Source organism: Perna viridis, chromosome 5 (assembly GCF_037379345.1).
Source record: "Perna viridis isolate PV_CMFRI_1.1 ecotype Kerala chromosome 5, ASM3737934v1, whole genome shotgun sequence".
NCBI classification, from domain to species: domain Eukaryota; kingdom Metazoa; phylum Mollusca; class Bivalvia; order Mytilida; family Mytilidae; genus Perna; species Perna viridis.
The window spans coordinates 20,942,802-20,965,696 of NC_142449.1; the positions used below are offsets into that span (position 1 = coordinate 20,942,802).

Consider the following 22,895-nt stretch of genomic DNA (forward strand, 5'->3'; position numbering starts at 1 on the left):
ACTATACAACAAACATTTAAATGACTAGACTGTTGTCAACACACGTAATACAAAATATCACAGCTTTCATTATCAGAATAATAACTGTGGCACATATGAATCATTCACCCTGGATAGTAAAGTTTACAATCTTTATATACAGTCATGGACATTACTGAATACTTAGAGGACAACTTTTTCCATTCTGAGGGGGCTTGGAAGAATTCTAAAAATGAATATTTTGACTCAGACCTTTTTGGAAAGAAAAATATAGGGATCTTAAAAATGGGAGAAAAAATATATTTGGATCCTTTCAAATCATTTAAAACATTATGTTTTTACATGTAGATGTTTATGAAAATAAATAATTTGATTCAATGCACATGTATGTGAAAATTGATATTTTAACATCTAACATTGAGAAAATAGAATATTTTGATCCCAAAAATATCTTCTAAGTCACACCCCTCAATATAAAATAGTTATGCCTTTAATCTCCCAAAAACAGAAAAAAAAAATTATAGGAGACAATTTGTTGAGAGATTTTGTTAATTATTGTTAGCTTGCTCTTGTTAAAACCGTTATCAAGCCAGGACCTGAGTATTGGAAGGCCAGGGTATGATGTTAAAGGTTGTCCTATTGCCAGGGATAGGTGAAAAAAACATTCAGACAAGTAAAAGTTATATCGTGCTCAGGGGACTACTTATTTTCATTTATTTTTCTATGCACATTTATAAAGGACAACCTTAATTTCAATTTGGGCAAGTAGAATTTTCATGAACTTGCCCAACTTGACAAGGTTGATAAAATGTCATACCCTGAAGACATAAATCCACATGTTCAGGGAATTATCCTAATATTATGGTTCAACTAGCACTTCTTCTTAGCACATTTATAGCTCAATAAAAAACAATCAAATTTTCAAGTTGATTTTAGTGGCATATTACTGCTAACAGTATACTTAAATAGTAAAAGCCTGTGTGTGCATTTCCTTAACCTGATATAACATTTATTTAAAAATGTATTACAGCACAAGTATGGTCTACTTTCTTTGCAATGGCAGGTGTGGCTGTAATTGATGCAAGGTATTATAAATGTTGGCTCAAAACATGTAAATATATTTTTGTGTATGCAATGTACATGTATCAATATACATGTACGTGCAATTACACAATCCATTGCATACCACAAAAGATTAAACTTTAATAGATTAATTCAAATATTTGGCCAAGTGTTTTATTAGGGCAAAATTACTTCAAAAATCAACTGTAATAGGATTTAGTGAATTACAATGGTGCACACTTATTCAATTAAATAAGAAGTAAATCTGCAACTACCGGTATTTTTTTTTTTTAAATATAATCAATATGTATCCCATTTAAAAACATATTACTGTCTTGAAGGTCTTTCTCACATTGTGTGATTTAACTCACTGGAGAGTGCAATATTATATTCAAACAAATTCCTTCAAAGATATATATTAAAACCTCTTATTACATGTGAAACATGAATAACAACTAAATCAAAATATTTGGCACAAGAAAACAACTAAATTTGCTAATATCAGTAAAAATATGAACAATCATGGATCGACTCCTTCAAGCATTAACAAATTTTATAAACATTAAGAAAAATACTGGATCCTTTAAAACCAACTCAGAAAAACTCAATAACAATCTTCATGATTGACTGATTGCAATTGCTACAATAAATAATTTATTTTACTTCTAAAAGAACGTGACAACTTGGAATACCATGTACATGTATTTATCAGGTACATTTTAAACCAATTCCTATGATATTATTTGGAATTCTCTTTCTGTGATCTACAACATTTCCCCAAAACAAATTTTTAAGCTAAGTTGGTTTAAAAGGAGTACTAACATGCTGTTTTCAATAAAAGCAGAGACAACAAAAGATGCTTAAGGATACCCATTTTACGGTATTTAAAACAACTGTAAAGAAATATATTAATAGTGTCAGAAGAAATAATAAAAATGTTGTTGTGTACAACTACTATAAATGGCATCAGTTTTAGTACATGTCAGTGAGAGACACTATAAGAAAACAGATAAAGTGACAATAAACTCCAAGTAGGGGGTAAAGTTATAAGTCTGATAGTAAATATTCAATACAATACATGGTAATAAACATAGGTTTGTCACAGTACCAATGAACAGAGGGATGAATTCCCACGGGCTTCTTGTCAGGGTTTTGAAAAGAATTAAATCCTGTATAAGAAACTCAGATCAATAGCTACATGGGATAATCCGTAATGTATAAGAACACAAGGAACCCTTTGTTGAAATTTATTTCACTTTTTGAATGACCTATTATCTACCACAGGAAAATATAGGTTCTATAAATGTAAATAGTTTGTGTCATTAACCTCCAACAATACAAAAGATTGAAGAGAAATCAAAAGATCTTTTAATTTATCCTGTTAATTTGAAGTCAACAATTAAACCTTGAATCAATTTTAACCTGATAAGTTTTTGTGACTTAACAATTAGTGCATGTAGATTTTACAAACTGGAAGGCTCCAGAACAACAAAATATAACAATATGAGTAAAAAGACCTTAATAAGAAAACACATTTATCTACCAAGAGAAGCAAGATCTGCTTGAACATCAGGGTTACGATGGAGTTCATCAATTTCCTCTGGCTGAACACGTCGGTGTTCGGAACGTAAAGAACGACCTGAACGATTGGACTTGTTACTCTTTGTTGAACGTGTAGATTTGGCACTTTTGGTGCTGTTGGCACGAGTAGACATGCGATGAAGATAGTTTTGAGAGATAGTACGGTGTAGATTCTTGTTGCTTGCAAGAGATGTCAGCCATGAATGTTTCAGAGCTTGTGCAGCTGTCATTCTGTCACTAGGATCAACTGTCAATAACTTGTTAATAAATTCTTTGGCTATATCAGATACTTCCTTCCAATGCTGAAATACCAAAACAAATCCATTAAATTAATGAAACTCTAAAATAAGGCAACAGTTTTAGGTTTTCATATAATACATATATATGTACATGTACATGTATGTATTAAGTTTATACTTGGCAATCTAAATCAAGTGCTTCAGGCCTAGTTACCTTAAGTTCCTTCACTTATTAAAATTACTCAACCTGATAGCCAATGTCCATTATTTGTCTAGTCGAGTCATGCAGTTTCTCAAATTCTATCCTACAAAATTGTACATGAGCAACCTAGTGATTTCCCTATCTTTACATTTTTTTTCAATATCAAAATACAGTGTATGCTTGGGTTCCTCAGAGATTTTTTAATTTCTTTTATCGAAATATAATATATGCCTAGGTTCATTGAAAAAATAAATCAGACTGTGTTGTTTAAAGTACATTGAAATATAAAACATAAAACTATAATTTTCTTTCAACCAAAATATTTTTTTGTATTTTTCAATGCATCGTATCAAATAGCATTAATTTATAGTGTATTTAATGATGATTCATTAGAATTAAGTGTCCTGAACAGTAATGTACAAGTTAACTACAAGAAATGTTTTTTAGCTCTTTCAAAAATATTTTGAACATACACTGTATATGTACATGTACATACATGTATACATACAAATACATATATATATACATGTACATACATGTATACATTTTTGTATATATGTACATTGTCATTTACAGTTAAGAAAAAACCTATGGGTGACTTCACTTCACTGAGTTGAGACTCATCATATTTATTGATTCTTATTGTAACATTCAACCATTAGCAGAGTAACATTACCAGGAGTTATTGGTTCCCTTATTTTCATTACAAACATGTCCAAAATAGTATTTGACGGGGTAGAACCTTTCTATTTCTTGAAATGTATACACAGGGCCTAATATAGAGGGAGGAATGAGCTAAACTTCTCCTTGTTAGTGCTCAATTTTCCCATTTGTCTTTGACAGGGAGAAGTTTTTGAAATAGAAACAAAACTTACTGAAACTTTGTCTTGTCATCAATGTCTAGATCAGGCTCTATTTACTATAATTGAAGGTTTAGTTTCATGTACCTTTACATGTATACATGTATTAAATGTCTAGAGTTTAACTAGACTTGCTTTCAGCATTTGTGATGCAGGTACATGTAAAACACAAAACTTAATGTTACATATACATGTAAATGTTCAACAATTTTACTTTTTGCTTTATATCTCTTGTATTAGAAATTACATGTACATTGTATTTGAAAAACAATTTTTAAAATTTACAACCTTCATTGGTCAATGATGTCTACTTGTACTTTGTACATTTTTTGTATGTCAACATTAAGTCAAATACATTTTTGTAGATGTGTCAACCTTTCAATGCCAACCATACTCATGGTATGGACAAAAGGTTTTAATACTCAAATGTATGGCCTTGTGAATAAGTCTCTAACTTAATAATTCAGTAATTGAATTAACATGTACATGTAAATTGAAAACAATGTAATTAAACATACATGTGATATTGATCAAATGTACATGTAATTACTACTGTAAATGTAAAACACTGTGTGTACATACATGTATCTACACATACATGTAAAGCTACATACATGTACATGTACATATATATATATTTGTATATGTATAAAGAAACAAATGAGATACATTTAAAGGTGAAATTGGTCCCCTTACATGTATTTCAGTGAAAGTTGAAATTCCTACATTCAAATAAAATGCTTAACAGGTGGAATAACAGAACTCTGAACAGTTTTAACCAGTAAAAACACACTTCAAGCTTGATACAGCTCTGAATATTCAAATAAATATTTGACACAGGGTTAGAATTTGACCAGAATTAGTGTCCCCTTAGTGACCACTTACTCACAAATTGTTCCACTTACAAACCCCCATCTTCCTATAGGGTATGGCACATTGTTGAACAATTTTAAAGAGATAAATTAACTTATACGTCAGGTTATTGTCCACAATAATGAAAATGCTTGTTCATTGTTCTAGGAATTTTCAAAATTTTATATTTTCTACATGTATCAAGCTAAAATTTAAGGTCAAAACCTTGCCTTATGGTGCAATTTTAAAGAGAGTCATTCAATTATAGTCAAGTTATGGTCCAGGCATCATGAAATTGATAGTTCCTGGCCCTTTTGGGACACATTTACCCACATCCCCACAATCAATCACAGTCTTCTTTTGTGCTACATGTATGACAAAATATTTATGGATGACGACAGCAGCAAGATACCAATATCTGATTATATCATGTTTTTTTGGTGGTTATATTAAAGTTTAATCACGCATTTAAATCAATGTCCTAGGTTTTTTTAAATTCTAGTGGTACATGTGTGCAGTCCAACCAGTCTAAAGTGACTTTCCAAGGGAGACCAAATTCATGGTCACATAAGACTGGTCTTTTTAAATGTACATGTGCATTACATTGGGATATTTCCATTACAATCTTCAATTCTTGTAAGACAGGTTATAACTGTATATTGTATACAGGTGGTGACTAAAACACTTTTGACTGTAGTAGAGTTCAGGTTCAATGTTAAAGGAATAGCAAAGGTACATATGTAAATGTAAATAAAATATCTAGAAGGGTACAGCTACATGTACATAAAGATGCAACCACTGAGTTAAAACCCTGAACAGTATGGACAAACCATTCAAGCATGATACAGTTACACAGTCTTTGCTGTCTTTATTTCAGACTAGCCCCTATCCTTAATCAGAAAAGAATTTTATATACATGTAGGTTACATTGGCATTGAAGTAAAATTTCTGCAAGGCAGCCTCTATTTTTACCAGCACTGGTTGGTGGACTACATTTGTAGTCTTAATTTTAAAGACTGGTTACACCTTTGAATTTTGATTAATACAGGATTAGAAATTGACCAAAAACCAAGTGGCCGCATCTTGACCACTATTTTCTACTACATGTATGTAAATGGTCCTGTCACAACCTCTATTTAAGGTCCTTTAAAATCAATCTCAACTTCCTTTAAGCCTAAAAAAAAAAATTATGTGTTTCTGGTAACCCGACCGACCCTAGTTTGTGCCCTCGACCCTAACTTTTTTATGGCGTCGGCAAAAAAAATCCGGAATTTCAGCATTTTCCATCACCGCTTTGCATTTTATTGTATTCAAATCGGTCTCCGGTGTGGAGACCCATTATCACAGTAAGAACGCTATGGCAAATGCCAGTGCGAGTTCAGTATCTGCAATCAAAACTGCAAAATGTTAGTACTTGGAGGCTAAAAACCTACTGAAGTGTCTGGAGCATCGATGTACTTTGATGGAAGTTTTTGAGGTAGAACGCGAAGAGTCTTCAAAGACAGCTCAAATAAAAATTGAATGCATTTTGAACAGTGCCAGCAGAGAAGAAAAAACACCCCCCCCTACCAAAAAAAAAACAAAATAAACAAACCCTACCTACCTACCCTAATTTTGAAAAGGACGTTACCAGAAACACGTTTTTTTTAAGGCCTTACAGGTATACATGTAACACTGCATACATGTATTACAATTTAAATGAGATCCTTTCACTTTAACTCAAATAATTGTCTGGACTTCAGAAAAATGCTTGTTTCAGGCCCCTTTTTGGCACTAGACTATACAAAAACTGTACATGTACACAATGTACATTGGAATACCAGCTAGAATCGACAAATAAAGGCATGTTTCAATAATGTATACAAACGAAAAATCACAGAAGTAGGCCAAGATGCAGATAGTGGCACCACAAGCAATAAATGCCAGCTGGACAATAAAAAAAAAAACATTGATCAAACTGTTACAGCTTCACTGAAGACCATAAAAAAATGGGAGAACAATTGCCTATTTTGATTGTATTTTACATGTAGCTGTTTACACTGTAAATTGTTTAAACTAAAAATCATGAAAAATGTGATTCACTGCTGAAAAGCCTACATACATGTACAATATATCTCTATTTTTGACATTTTGTTTGAATTTCCATAGTAAACAGAAATTAACATTCGGCTTTTCATATAATCTGTGTTCTTAGGAGTTAAAAATTACAGACCTGGCGAAATCATTTTTCAACCTGTCAGACATTTGGTCCGGCAACCTAACAAAATCTGCTGGACCAAACAATTATCTTCCAGACCGAAATCATTTCTCTGATCCAATTTATATTTGCCTAGATTCGGATGCCATCTTTAAACCGGAAGTGCAGGTTGAGGCGTGTCCAATATAAAAAAATGTACTGGACATCTGGTCCTGAAACACGAAAATTTTACCGGACTGGCAGCAAAAAGTGGCGGTCATGTCTGACGGTCAGACGAATTTTGCCATGATTGAAATCATATAGATTCAAAATTAAGGGAGATAACTCTGTACATAACACTCAACTACAATAGAATCTATTGAGTTTTCAATGTTGATTATCTCGTAAGAGCAGACAGATTGGAATGATTAATTACACTTCTTAAAATATATAGACCCATAATACAACTTAATTACAAAAATAAAAATGTATAGCCTTTTTGGGGGTGTATCACATTTTTCAGATTTTGCATGATTCTTACAAAGACCGCTACTTAATTACAAAATGTACATACAGTATTAAAAAATTTAGCAAGTGACAATTATTTTACCAAGCAGAAAAAAACCAGCACTTGGTTTTTTTTAGCAATTGGTAAATAATGTGAAAATTGATTCCTGTAACCCCAAAAATAAACCTCGGCCTTCTGTTAAATGGTTTGGCACCTTGTAATACAATTTCTAAGAAATCTATTAACATCTTTAAAATCATGTAGTCAAGTTCAGGACACTGAGAAAAATGTTTGTTCTGGCTAAATTGACCAGTGCTGAAGTTAGTAAATGTTTACTGTCAAAATGACATTTACTCGCTGTTGTGAAGTCTGCTATTATAGCAGTTCCTATTTATCTGCACAGGAACATTACTACTGGAAAGTGGACTGCAAAATTGTACTACAAGACTTGGTAAAGGTTAATTAAACCTGTGCCAAAAGAATAAAATTAAAAAATAAAATGGAAATGCAGACATATTGACTATATTTGTTGGGAAAGTAACCATTAACAGACATTATTTTTAAGGCCTCCATACAAGTACAATTGTACAAATATAAATAAAATGTCCTGAAATGAAAATGCAAGAAAATAAATTTTACATGCCTGACAGGTTTTTGGTGTTGGGAAACTATTCAACATCTTTAAGATTATTAAAGATGTTTATGTTCACCTATAGCTCTTCTAATGCATTTGCTTTTTCTGACTACAGGTACATGTACAAGAATACAAATTTTGTTAACCATGGATTTAAATCATACCACTGAACACTTACATCTCCAACATAACTGTATTTAGCCTTTAAAATGAGTCTGTATAATCTTGTTTTATTTTCATCATCAAATGGCATAGTTCCACTCAGTAAAATATATGTTATAACTCCTATTGCCCACATATCTACTTGACAATTGTACGGTTTGCGTGCAATAATTTCAGGTGCAATATATTCAGGAGTACCACAAGTAGTCCGCATAAACTGTTCTGGTCCTTTACGGCTTGCACTGAGACCAAAATCAGTTATCATTATTTTAGAGTCATGCCCTGGGTGATAATATAGTAAGTTTTCGGGTTTCAAATCCCTGTGGGTTATTCCTAGTCCATGCAAATAATCAACTCCAGCTAGTACCATATTTAATACCCTAGTTGCATCTCTTTCAGAGAATGATCCTTTTGCTATTATACGATCAAATAGTTCACCACCAGTTGCTAATTCCATGACCATATACACTTTATCCTTTGACTCGAACACTTCAATAAGTTGAATAATGAATGTGTGTTTCACACGCCGTAAAACAGCAACTTCAGATTCAAAAACTTCTTTACCCTCTAAACGATCTATCATCTTTATTGCATATGGTTGTTTTGTGTTCTTGTGTTCGACTCGAACCACTTTGCTAAAGTTACCCCTTCCAATTAGAGCTTTAATGTCGTATTTCGCTGTCACTCTAGGGTCGAATTTGTCCCTATATTTTTTTACTTTACGGTGTTGTCGTTCACCCTCGGGTGGAGGTCCTGTCCCCCGCGGGTCTCTTGTTGGATCCCTGGGTCGATCTGATCGTGTCCGTGACGGAGGGAACACCTCGACAACATGATGATCGGTAGGGCCCTCGGGTACCAATTTACTATTAGGACATCCCATTACAAAAACAATAGAATTTCACATGATTTTTTGCCTCTCGGGCTTCTCCTGAAGGATCATGTAAGAGGCATATTACTCATAAAAACTAACTACACAACATTCTTTAAGAAAACTATCTTTCCTTCCACCATTTTCTTTCCAGGCACTTGCTCAGTAATGTGTATTCCGCCGCGAAAGAGATCTCTGATTATTGGAATGTGTATAAAGTATTGTGATTACCCAAATTCAGATTTCAATCGATATACGACTAAAAAATATAATGTTTGACAGTAATTAACAATAACTATATAATATATCAATATTTTCAGAAAATGAATCAGAAATAATACGCGTAATGATATTCAAATTTTATGTGTATTGCTTTTTGTTTTCGGGTATTATTAGCACGTGATCAAGTGAGCAAGACGTCAGAAGTTGTTATAACGACTTCGAGGTTCTGAAAGGGATAATTCAATGAATCGGTAGTCGTATGCCCGATTCTTTTCCGAGGCAAAAGTTTTGACAGTCCAGTTTGTATCCGGTAGTTGTAGAAGATTTCATTCCACAGATATAAAATTGCTGTATTCAAACATTGAGTGTTGTAAATCCCACTGGATACCTTTAATTTGAATTACAGTCCTATCATTCATAAATTTAATCATATAATAATACATTTCCATTAATTGAATGAATTCACATCAGTTTAGTAATTACTAAATAATAGTTGGTCCGGCAGAAACTGGACCCCGGTCATCCTTACTTAAAATGTGTTGGGTAATTAAATTGAAGAGACATTCAAGTGGGGAAAAAACTTGATTAAATCAACTGTATAAATAGAAATAACAGTCATATCATCTCGAAATGTTGAAAATAATAAGTTTATCGTTAAATTATTACCTTTTTAAATATCATTTACAGTAATTGGCATACAGTAATAATAATACTCAAAGAAAACTGGTGAACATGTCGTCGACAAATTTAAACTTCGTCAAGAATTTTGAATAAACCATGCACATTTCTTGGCTGTTACATGAAAATCGAATGAGCGCTTTGAAATAAACATCTTTACCAAAGTTTAATGAAAGTTTGTAGAGGCCATGTTGATTTATTGCAATACAACAGATATAATCAGCCTTCACTGTATTTTTGCATGTCTAAGTCAACTCAAAAACGTAAAATCAGATTTTTTTTTTTAATGAAAGGGAGCCCACTTTAACTGACAAGAAGAAACAATTCGCCATAGTCTTGTCTTAAAAAGACGGACCTATAAAGTTCTTGAAGAAATTCTGTAAAATGAAGTGAATATCATTGCCTACATAGATTTTTTTTCAATAACTATTCTACCAGTATTATATTTTTTAATAATTCATATTTAAAATTACTAATTATATATAATACTTATCATTATTTACATTTTTTTAATTATAAATTTGAATCATTAATCAACAGCACTTCCTGAATAAAGATTTCCATTGACAACTGTAACTGCTATCGCCGGCCATTCATGCACCAACGGAGCCAGGCTTATCGGGATGTGAATAAATTTGCGCATGATCGAATTTATCTAGATCATTATTTAAAAACGAAAAACATACAAAACTACGTTAATTTGGACTTCTTTTGATATGTTTACAGCACTCGAATTCCTAATAGACCAAATTTCCGAACTCTTTGACGAAAATGTTTATTGTCAAGTTATTAGAGTTCCCATTGGGGCCAATTGTGCACCACTTATTGCGGACTTCTTTCTGTATTATAACGAATCACAATTTATGCAAGAATAAACACCCTTCCAAACAACATTTGGTAGAAAGATTTAATAACACATGTGGTTACATGTATTTGGACGATATTTTGGCTTTAAACAATGACGACTTCAATATTAATATACTAAAGATAAATATCCTGTAGCATGTCTTTAAAGAAAGCAAGTTTTGATAATAAAGAATGCCCGTTTCTTGATCTTAGTATTCATGTCGATAATGGTCAACTTAATACTATAATTTACGATAAAAGGGATCGATGATTTTTCATTTCGTATTGTTGTCAACTATCCGTTTTTAGATGGTAACGTCGCCTAGTCACCATCATATGGTGTTTACAAATCACAGTTGGTTCAATTTAGCCGTAACTGTAACAATGTTTCGGATTTTAACGAAAGGAATCTATATATAATCGAGAAATTACTACATTAAAGTTTTCGACATCACAACTTGGTCAAGCTCGTAAAAACATTCACAAAATTTTTCAATCGATACAATTTTTAGGAACTCATTCTCAAATACAGATGTACTTGTTAAGGATTAACATGCGCAGGTATCTATCACCCTTCGTTTTACGGTCATGTACTACACAAAGCACGTGGAAAGCTCGATACTCACACGATAAGTTAACTAAACTGTTGAATGGGCTCATTCGTGGGGGATAACTTATGGTTATATCAAATCGTTAAGGATAGAAATTTTTTGTATTAACATTGATTCGCTCATAGCATCTTTACATAGAAATTAAACACTATATTTTAAAGCAGTTTTTGGCATGACATGGGTTGTGTACTTATTTTATGACTTATGATATACCGTGATTCTCAACCACGCATGGGAAGAATTGGGATTTATTTTACATATGATGGGGACAATTTTTTGTAGGTTTAAACTGGTCTAGAGCTGGCATGTCCGTTAACTGCAAGTAGTCCTTAGTTTGTACATTTTTGTAATTTATATTCAGTTGCTTTATTTCCGTTGTAACAAAGGATTTTTTGAACTGATTTTAGGTGTGTTTAATTGTGTAATAATTTTTCCACAGTGAGCAGATTTTAAAGGGGAGGTTGCTATCACGCAAAAGTACTTCAACCCCGCCGCATTTTTTGCACCAGTCCCAAGTCAGGATTTCTTGCCTCTGTATGTCTTGTTTCGTTTTCACCTTTAGTTTATTGCTCCGGTTGGTGCTTTTTACGGACTTGACTATCCTTACGGATCTCGTACGACAGTCCCTTTAGGGGATTGTTGTTAGTAGATGGAAGTAGAGAAGCCTAGGCTTCGGGATACCAGGCCGTAGAACTCAGAGTATATCCTAATAGCGGCTGGGCTGGGCTGCTCTGTTGACGTTCTGGCCTAGTCCCAGACCCCAAGTGGGTCTGAGAGCGTTTCCCTACTCTAACTCTTTGAAAGTACGTCAGCGTGAGGGGTGTGTTTATTTTTTATGCTATACTGAGTATATAGTGGCAACTCTTTCGCTGTACCTGTGTAAAATGATGTTTTTTTTTTTTGTTTTTTTTTTTTTTTGTTTTTTTTTGTTTGGGGGGGGGAGTTGCAGCCTGCAGATATTTTTTCTCTATTTATTTTATACTACGTTCCCTAGCACTAGCACGACTGGAATCGTGGACGCTATCGTAGGTCAATCGTGGTGATCGTATCACGTCGTATCAGATCTTGACGCCAATCGTGGCAATCGTAAGCGTGGTGATCGTGAAGTTAATTATGACTGTCAAACAACATGATCGAATTTTCAATCGTGGTTAGCGTATCAGCTCGTACCGGGTTACAACACATCGCATCTATCGTACTGCCGAATCGTAACTCATCGGGATAAGCCTTGGGCAAGAAAAAACAACCACGATTCGTTGCGATGTGCTACGATTACTTACGATCAGACACGAGCTGTCACGACCCGACACGACTGACATACGATCAAATATGATTCGATACGATCATTTGCGATTTAGTTCGATATATTTGATTAGACAAGAATTCTCTAAGTAAGTCGTGTGCATTTACGACTTCTTGCCATAGACTAGATCTGAAATATTTATCATTCAACGAATTTCATTTTGAACACAGCATCGGTTGATCAAACCTTGCTACTTCCTATATTAATATGCCACCTAAGGATAGAGGTAGGAAAGGAAAGGGAAAGGCTGTGGTTGTAGCTTTTTCCTGGGACAATCGCGGAAGAGCCACCTACGGTAGAAAAGGTGAACAACCGTGGAAAAGACAAGAAAAAGAAAACCATCACTTCTTTTTCCGGAGCTGAAAAGGAGGAAATAAAGTTCCTTGCGGGTTTCAAATTGTGGTTTTCATCTTCGTGATCTGATTCTTGTGCTGTATTTCCTGGATACCCCAATCGCAGTAGATTATGAAGAACTATTGTATATCACCTCAACAATATCTTTAACCTTATTTGGTTTCCTTTCTAGAGTTCTCAGCAAACAACGGAATCTGTTAGCGAGTAAGTCAAAAGCATTTTCCACAACTCTTCTCTACCTAAAAGTTCTATAGTTGAAAATTATTTCCTCCCTAGACATGCTAAATGTATATGGTTTCTTCAGGTAGTTTATTAAAGCGAATTAAGGCATCACCCCTTAGGATAAAAAAATGGCATATTTATATTGTCATCAGGTCTGGCTGTCAACGGACAAGATGGCAGAAGACCTATGGTTTCATAGCTCAGAGTCGCATAAAATCTGAGTATACATGTATCTGACATGTGACCTTTCCCATCAAGCTCTATCCAGACACATTTATAATCGGCATTTACTAAAACTAGAAGTGATATGGAAAAATCTTTCGTCATTGAAATATAGGCTGCTAGTTTCCGGTTGCCTCTTGATCGCAATGCATGCATGTTTACCATAAAGGGCTACCATTGCGTGTGGAACTTACCTTTTATACTCAAATTGACTTGCCAATCATCGCAAGGCTTCATATGTCACGGTTAGGTTGAACACTTCGTCTTTGTACGCTTCTACGATGGCTTGACAAACCTTTGGAATCATCTCAGAAATACTGGACAACCCACATCTGAATGCATACGCTAGTGATCCTATAGCTGTCCACAGTGGCAAGGTGTCTGAGGGTCACAGCTAGTTTCAGTCCTAGCGAGAAAAGACTTCTAAGGCTTGTCCCTTTCGATACCTAGAGAAATGTTTTGCATTACTTCATCAAAAAATGTCGCAGATTTGGAACGCAATGGATCATCATACCTTAAATGTGTGTCTAGTGGACTAGTAAACTGTCCAAATTGCTGTCTTATCTCCTCTGTTATCGATGACCGAATCCAAAACCGCCTTCTCGCTGCTCTCCTTGCTCTTTGGGCTCGGCGTTGTGTCTGATCGCGATGTCGTTCATCTTTTTCTAATTCTTAAATATATATGCATACATTACTACGGCAAATATCACACTGTCATAAGCTTCAGAGTCCATGTATTACATTTTGTACGATGTGCATTCCGCACAGATATGTACTGTAATGATCATTTTCTGCTTGTAACCAAGCGCATCTATTCCCAAACATGTAATTCTAGAAAAAAAAGTTTCACGATCAGTTACAATTAGACAATAGCGGCAATCGTAGCTACTTGTAATTGCACGATAGTGGGAACCTATATTATGCAATGATATCAGTGTGTACACTATTCAGAAACTCATCACTCATGGAGTCAAATCCGGATATATAAATTACTATGGGATTAAAAATGAATCTGATAAATTTGTTCAAGCAACAGATAAATATATTAACTAGCCTTATAGACCTTGTGTTATAGGATTTCATTATACCTCCAGAAAATTCAGTGTATAAAGCAGAAAGTACGTGTAATTAATTAAAAAAGAGTGTTTGAAATTCTACAAAATAAACAACAGAAAAAAAAACAAAAAACAAAAAACAACAAAATCTACATAACTACTGTACTTTCTCCTCGGCGGAAACTTAAATCGGAGAAAACTTCGTTGAAGTTTTGAGTGATAACCACTGATTTTTGACAAATAAACCTTCTACATAAATTTTAAATAAAGCAAATATTTTACCCCTTCGGTCCTTTTTTGCAGAACGGTAAACGTATACGTATAAGTGACCTCATTTTAAATAGCAAGATTAATTTCACGTCATTTGGTTCTCTACAGCCATAGACATGATAGTAATAGGATAATTACTTGGAAAGAGTGAATAACCAAAATATTATTACCACTGCCGAAAAAACGCCTAGATTTAATGAGTGTGCGGAACTTGTTAAGCGCACGAGTTAAATCCTCAAGCGTTTTTGCACGAGTGATCATATCTTAGTTATTCACGATAACCAATCGATTATCCTATCCATACTATAGATTTTCTTCATAATTTATGGATATTTTCAACATGAATTTTGAATTCTGTGATTGGCAGATTTATATCAAAGCGGTAGAAAGTCCGAGAGTGAAATTACCGAATTTATTTCACAGTGTAAATTTTTGAAATTTATTACACTGGAGACATTCGATAAGGCACTGCTATCTATATAATAAACCTGTTTAGCTACAATTATAGTTATCGCGGAAAGGGAAAATACAATGTCGACAACATATAACATAATACGACGGCAATTTTTTGCGGTCGTTTAAAAAGGAAGAGTTAAGCTAGTTGGGTCATGCAGTTTAGAATATTTATAAACCAGGTTATTTCGTGTAAAGTGTAAAAAATTTAAACATCCCTTTGCTATTTTTTTTAAATTCTTTTCTCGTTTATCGCTTGAAGGCATAATAGTGTTTTTGAGGACGCAGTACAGCGTCCCTCCGTTTATCTCTTGCAAAGATATTGACGGAGAACACATTCAATGTTCAATAATTCAGACACTTTGAAAAGGAGGGTTGCCAGCCGGGGGTTTTCAGAAAAAAGGGGGTGCTGGTACATTATTTGCTATTTTTTTGTCAATTTTACACGTGAAAATGACATTTTCAAAAAGGGGTGTCAACCCCTTGCACCCCCCTCTGGATCCGCCATTGGCTGTTTTAATTCAATACATTATTTTTTTTCATTCCGTTGGGCACCAATTATGCATCGTTGCTTGCTGAATTGTTCATCGGTATACCTACAAGGCAGACTTCATCGAATCTTACTCTATCAACAGAAACACAAATTGGCATAGTCCTTTATTTCCTCTAGATCTTCAAAAATATTATTATGTTCATCTAATCAGGCTAAAAGAGCTTAAAATCAAAATAAAATAAAATAATATACTCGGTACTGTCTGCCTCATATCTTGAGCTTCATCCCGAAATTGACATAAGAGGAAGGCTATATGAACTAAAATCTATGACAAACGCGACGACTTCAATTTTTCTACTCTATGTACATGTAGTTACATCTTTAGTCTCCTCACTTAGTGTTACCATCACACCGAATTTCTAGTTACGACACATAAATACTGGGGTATGTTACGCACAGATTAAATTTTTCATTTCAAAAGTTCTGTGGTCGTCACAAGGACCTAAATGTCCGTTTCTGCCATCTGTAGGTGTTCTACATTCACCGGACTTCACCTTCAACGAGAGCACGACGAGTGTCCACCTTTCACCGACTCCGCTAATGATGGGGTTTGTGCAAAAGTACGTGAGGACAGGACCCTATATGAGCCTTTGGATGCCCCCTTTTTTCTGCCGGACATATTTTTTGTTCTTCGTGGATAGTAACTGCAGTTTTATGGTTGATTTTGAATTTGTAGTGATCCATATTGTATAGAAAGAGAGAAAAAAAAAGTGAAAATTCTGTCAGATAGAAAAAAGGGGTGCGGCATACAGTCTTATATAGGGTCCTGACCTCACGTACTTGTGGGTTTGTGCTTTCGTGTTTCCTGTGTGTACTCTTCTATTTCATTGTGTTGAAAAAATATTCTTCGTGTGTTTCCGTCAAGGTTTCATGAATTTGTTCCTCCGATATACTGCTACTTCTTTGATATTTGAAACTTGAAATTTTTCTTTCAAGACGAGGGTAAGATTCAGCAATACCAATATACCTTTCATAGTACATTTGTGAAAGGAAACCCGTTACTTTTGAAAAAAAAAATATATATAAAAATGATATATAAATGCCCCTTTTAGTTAAAACACGATCTTCATTTCCAAAGATGTAAAAGTTTTCACAAGATCTATAAAAATCTATTTACAGTACGTTGGTATAATAAACCGACAATCATAAAATATGGAAAACTAGTACATTTGTAATTACATGTGCTACTTTGTAATTATTTTACATACGATGAAAAGTATAGTAAAACTAGTAGGACAGACATACTGGCGCTGACAAGTATTATTTACCAAGAAACGGAAATATCCGGAAAATTGATCTTAGCACCGACAGACAGATCGAAGCACAATACACTTAAGGGTTAATTGATCTGACCGTGCATTTGAACTTAATTCATATTTCGAACATATAGATCTACAACTTGATCATATTACTAAAGGACGATATTATGCATATACATTGTATGTTATTGCATGAAGGCCATAACTCGTTCGAAAGATTACAAAAGCAAATCTAAATGCCAATAGATCTCGACCGCATAGTATTTTGAAGACATGATTGAGATTATAAACTCTGAAAATCAGTACCAATCGATCAAGGTTACAGACAGAAACCAAGGAATGTTTGATATACTTAAAAGTATTACCATTTGACTTAAGTCAGGAATTTTTAGAACGTCAAAGGAAATCACTAATAAATCTATAAATCATAGTAATACAGGTAAAATGCATTGTTAAAAAGTGTCATTTTTTGGTGTTAAAGAACACTCCTGCAGCCTACGGGTAAACAACAGTCTTACCAAAATAATTTTTTTCACATTAAAAGCGGCATCCAAAACACATACAAAAAGTGGGTATAAAACAGTGTGCAATGTTCCCATATCAATGTGTAAATACTTTTTGTGTTACATATACAGATAAAATGTGATGGACAGACTGTGCAGAGTGGCTACTAGATCTCTGCTTTCAACATTGGTAATGTAGCTGAAAATGGTTTTAACTCTATTCTTTTCATATAAAGAGCTGCGCTTTAAGCCCATGATACACCCATTGCCCTTTTAACTTCTCCTTATGCTTTTAATGAATTTATATTTTTTCTGAGGTTACCTAGTATATTTTATATTTATTAGCTGATCATCATAACAAATGGTGCGTTTTCAATGATTTTTCAATGAATAAAATTTCCTTGGCTGTTTTCGCCTTTTTTTAAAGAGTAAAACTTCATAACATGAAAACGTAAAATTTGACATTTACACAAATCGGAAGGGAGCTTACTTCAATAGATATGAACAATTCACCAAAGTTTCATAAAAGTGTTTTTGATTTATTGTCTGAAAAATTGAAAATCCTCCTGTATAAAAACTAGTGTTTCAAATATGTGTGAACAGATTTGCTAGCATGGACAGTTTCTGAAGTTGTCCAACATTAATTTAATGGATCCTAAGAAACAAAACTAAAACTAACAACAGAAAAAACTGTTAGCAGTAGGTGATACCCCGGCTTCCTTCCCAATAATCATATGGCATAAAAAAATACTCTTGCTACATCAACTAAACATGTCATTAAAAATTTCTAAAGCTCTTAGATGGGTAGGTAATTACATGTACCTCATATTTCTACATATTGTGCTATTATAAGACAAAGTAATAAGAAACTCTGTCAAAACCTTGAATTCTCTGGATTGCTTTTTACTCCAGATTTTGCATTCACTTTATGAAGGAAATACCATTAAAAAGTAAGATGTTAATAATACTATCTTACAGCAACAGAAATCAATACCTTACATATTTAAAATTTGAAAAAAAAAATCATTTTATTATAAAACTTTATTGATATTGACAATGAAGATAATGGTATCTATACTCCAGAATGAACTGTTCCTACTCTGACTCAGCTACCTCACAGAATGCTTATCAGTAAGGTACAGACTTCTTCTTCACAGATTTCTTCATCTTAAGTTTACTCTGCAATAAAAGATAAATACTAAGCACCTATTGGTAAAGAAGTGTAAAATAATATTTCTTTCTGTTACCAAATACAAGGTCTATCAATGTAAGTTAGAGGAGTCGAGGAATTCAACAATTGCAAATATGCATACTGAAGTGACCAAAAGAAAAGATTATCTTCTTTTTATAGACTAAACATAAGAAAAGTTCATACGACTTGTTCTGAATAAAAAAAATTGCCCTTTTCATGTAGTCTAAGTTGGATGAATATAGATCATAATTGCCGATTTTTTCCGACAAATCCCAGCAAAAACAGAAGAGTAATATTTGTACTGCAATCGTTCTATTTATGCAACCAAAATGCATTAACAGTATATTTATTGATGATACACAGTCAGTAACAGTCTATAACACTTTGCACCGCCTACTTTCCTACTATTGCATGAACGACCTACTTATCATATCATGACTATCAGGGGACACTAGTGGGGAAGAAACATAATAAACATGTCATATGAAATTAAACTTGATTTAAAAAGTGATTAGGATTGCAGTAATAAGACAATAAAAGTATATTAACTCTTGACTGAAAATAATGAAAAGCTTCACCAAGCACAGCATGATACGATTGCAGTGGTCTAACCCTGAACAGTTTGGGCAAGTGTGGACACAATATTAGTCCTGGACACACTTAAGCATAGGGACTTACAATTTATTATCGACACAACAAATGGTTTAGACACTGTTTAGCACAAAATTTTAAATTTAATTTAAAATGTTCAAAATCAGACCAATTATAAGAAGTCGATTGTTTCTAGTTTGGTCATTTTCACCCCTTACAACTTGAAAACTGTAAGAAATATCTGATCTAATTTTTTTTTTCGAAATTGGACAAAAAGTAAAAAAAGTTGTATGTATTGGCGTTGCCCAAATTTGATCCCTATAATTTGAAAACAGTCCAAAACACATAAAATCTGCTAGATACATTTGTTTGCCAGAATTAAATATGGAACACAATAAAAAAAAATAATTAAAATCAGAAAAAAAAATTCTGCATGGTTTAAAATTAGCACCTATTTTTACCCTTCTCTTCTAAAATGGTAGTAGAGGCTACAAAGTCCAAATTACAGCGAAAATTGTGGAAAGCAAATCCTGAGAAAATCTAATTTCACTCTAAACCGAGCTAATTTCAAAGTCCTGTAGAAATTCCTATTCAAACTGTAGTAATTTTACCTGACTAAACTGAATCCTGTCAATTCCGAAAATGTACCGGTATACAGGAACCTTTCTTTTGTGGTTAGTAAAATCATATAAAAATATCAATACATTTGGTAAACCTTAACTAAAGTTATCACATGGAATTAAGTGTCCCAAGATGACAAATCCTACACTGTGCTATAACATTACGTGATGTATGAATTCAGCATAAAATGAAAAAAAAAACACTCTGTGAAGCCTCATGGTTTTATATCCCCATTCTAAGCCTCATCTATACATTGTTTTTATTTCAAGTCAATACACTTTTATTGTCTCTATACCTATGAAGTCCTAATCATTGATGTCATGTCTAATATATGGGTTTACAGTAAAATCTGTCTAAACCAAACCCTGCTTAAACTATGAAATTTGATTGGTTAAGACAGGTGTCCAGTTTACACAGGTTCAAAATACTTTGAAGCTGATGTAAAGGGACAGAAAAATGACTGGTTTAGACAGGTTTTTGGATTATTCAATCTTTGGTTCAGAAATATATATAAAAAAATATCAAGTCCAAATATCAAATAATGTCATGCTTACATAAGGCCATAATAAAAAAAATATACATTCTCATCTAAAATTTTTAAAAATTAAGGGCTTGTGGCAAATTTTATTTTATTTATATTTTATCAAAATGCTTTCAATTGAAAGAAATTGATCTAAATTGGGAAAAAAAAGAAAAATAATTGTTTTCAGAAAGGGTGAAAAAAATTGGTCAGGAAGGAAAGAGAATCTAGGATTTTTTTTTTATTTTGGGCTAAGGGTCCTTTTTTGTGGCTATACCTCTAAAATATAAGTCATTAATGCCATGTTTTTCCTCTGGACCATTCAAATGCCTGACAGCGTTTAAATTGATGGAAAATTGACCTTAAGAAGTGCAATGAGGTCTTCCTAATATGTTGTAGTAATACCTTAGGTTCACTTTTCTGAGTTGGGGTTCTGTCAGACCACAAACACAACATGGAATCCTCTCCACCAGTAACTAACATATTGTTCTGAAAAAGATCATTATCAAATAAAAGCTAAGTAGACTCATCACTTTCCATTTTCAAAAGAAAAAAAAAACACAAAAAAGCAACAACAACACTAGAGATCCTAGGATACTGAATTACTCACCTGAAAGTTACTTCACCATCTTATGATCATTTGCTGTCCGAAATGAAAAATACTTCAGCATTTTGGTACCAGTCCAAGTAAAATTCAGACACTGCTTATGGTAAGGTGATTCATGGTGTAGAAAACTCATGGATCAGATGATGCTTTTTTGGTCTACATGTGCTATACATTTATTTGGGAATAATCCTTTTTGTATTTAGGTATGTACTGTTGAGAAAACTTTACTTTAACCTGCCACTAATTACAACCAATTCAAACCAAATCAAGAACAATAATTCTTGCTAAGTGCTAATTTTATGTGCAATCTATATAAATTTGATCCCAAAAGTGCACCACCAAATGAAAAACTAAGACTGGTCATATGATCTAAAACTTTTTCTGAACAAGAAATAAAACTGAATTTGGTAGGTTTTTAACCTCATGTCTGATTTTAATAAAGACTGATACTTAAAACCTTTTCCCTATTTTTTTTTTGTAGTATGAACGTTGTAGTACTATTTCATATACACTTTAACTTCAGTTTTTTGCCCAGAAACCAACAAAATGTGTTTTGTTTTGCTCCCTAATTCCTAAATTGTTCTTTTCAAACAGAGCTAGCCATTCAGCAAGAATTTACTTTTACTGAACCCCTTATGAATAAATAAATCATATGGAATAAGGAATAATATGGAAATTCATTTACTACAACAAAAGGCTTACAATCCAAAGTGAACATCTAACAGTGGATGTATGTCCCTCTGAGAGAGTCTGTACATGAGAGACATCATCTCCGTTCACATCTAAAACTCTTAGTAATCCACTGAAAAAGAAGATTATAAAGAAAAGCAGCTCCTGTTACTATATTTGAAAGTCCAATAAAAAAGTTGAAATAATCATGAAGCTTAGAGTAGCATAAATAGAATTTCTATAACTGTGATTGATACTCCCTGCCTCCAATTTTGCATGTCAATACCAATAAGAATGAATAAAACTCCAGAAGCAATTCAGATTGAAATACAAAATAGGAGGTGTACAATGGCACTATGTTATAAAGAATGTGTAAAACTAACATTAACATCCATGGTGTACATCGGGAGAATGTGCAGAGGAGAAGGTAATTGCTCTTCTGTTGAAGAATGACAATCAGTGTCTTGCATCATCAAACACCATCATTAATTTAAATCAAGATGCAAAATAGGAGGTATATAATTAGATTTTCTACAAAGAATGTGAAAGTTTTATCAAATATAATTGCGCAGTTTCTAAGGAGTTGTGGATGGAAAATTGGGACTAACAGATAAACTAATTGTCAAAGCAAGGGTTAAATAAGGTCTTATTCAGCAGGAAAGGGCACAGACCATCTCATTCATCTTGGTGTTAACAGTAAACCATTTAAAAAAATATGAGTCAAAGACAGAAATGGCCCAGTAGCCGTTAACAGAAAGTAAAAGTGCAACAGACCCGAAATTGAATCCCACAATATGGGAACCCATACTGAAGTTGCACACCCAATATCTAGTGGCTTCCTCATACATACTCACAGTTGTAGAAACAAACATTGGTCCTTCTACTAGTTTGACAAAAGCTTATGTGGAGGAAAGTCTGGTAGGAGCTAATCCCCTCCTATATGTTAGAAAAGTTTTGAAAAATTTGTCACAGACAGAAATGGAAGAATGTTGTTAAACAGGAAGTAGATGTCCAACAGGTA

General features: G+C 33.4%; 2 protein-coding genes across 2 annotated transcripts in view; both read right to left on the reverse strand.

Moving 5' to 3' along the window:
• Positions 1-1,922: 1,922 nt before the first annotated feature.
• On the reverse strand, positions 1,923-9,307 carry LOC148616462 (serine/threonine-protein kinase H1 homolog). Its single transcript, XM_088583521.1, has 2 exons — positions 8,272-9,307; positions 1,923-2,924 (listed from the first exon to the last, which is right to left on the reverse strand). Exons 1-2 carry the CDS (start codon positions 9,133-9,135, stop codon positions 2,577-2,579), a joined length of 1,212 nt encoding a protein of 403 aa, XP_088439647.1. The 5' UTR covers positions 9,136-9,307; the 3' UTR covers positions 1,923-2,576.
• Positions 9,308-18,700: 9,393 nt separating this feature from the next.
• The window catches only part of LOC148616463 (WD repeat-containing protein 89-like), a 35,416-nt gene continuing 31,221 nt past the window's right edge, over positions 18,701-22,895 (reverse strand). The window contains exons 12-14 of the mRNA XM_088583523.1: positions 21,908-22,007; positions 21,004-21,087; positions 18,701-18,853 (exon numbers count right to left, since the gene is read on the reverse strand). Coding sequence (XP_088439649.1) covers positions 18,803-18,853; positions 21,004-21,087; positions 21,908-22,007 — 235 coding nt within the window. The 3' untranslated portion in view covers positions 18,701-18,802. The remainder of the gene's footprint in view (positions 18,854-21,003; positions 21,088-21,907; positions 22,008-22,895) is intronic.

Excerpts from the sequence above, each read along its gene's own strand:
- LOC148616462 (XM_088583521.1), bottom strand. The coding sequence starts at position 9,135 with ATGGGATGTCCTAATAGTAAATTGGTACCCGAGGGCCCTACCGATCAT. Across the intron at positions 2,925-8,271 it reads AATACAGTTATGTTGGAGAT|CATTGGAAGGAAGTATCTGA; the intron begins GTAAGTGTTCAG and ends TTGGTATTTCAG.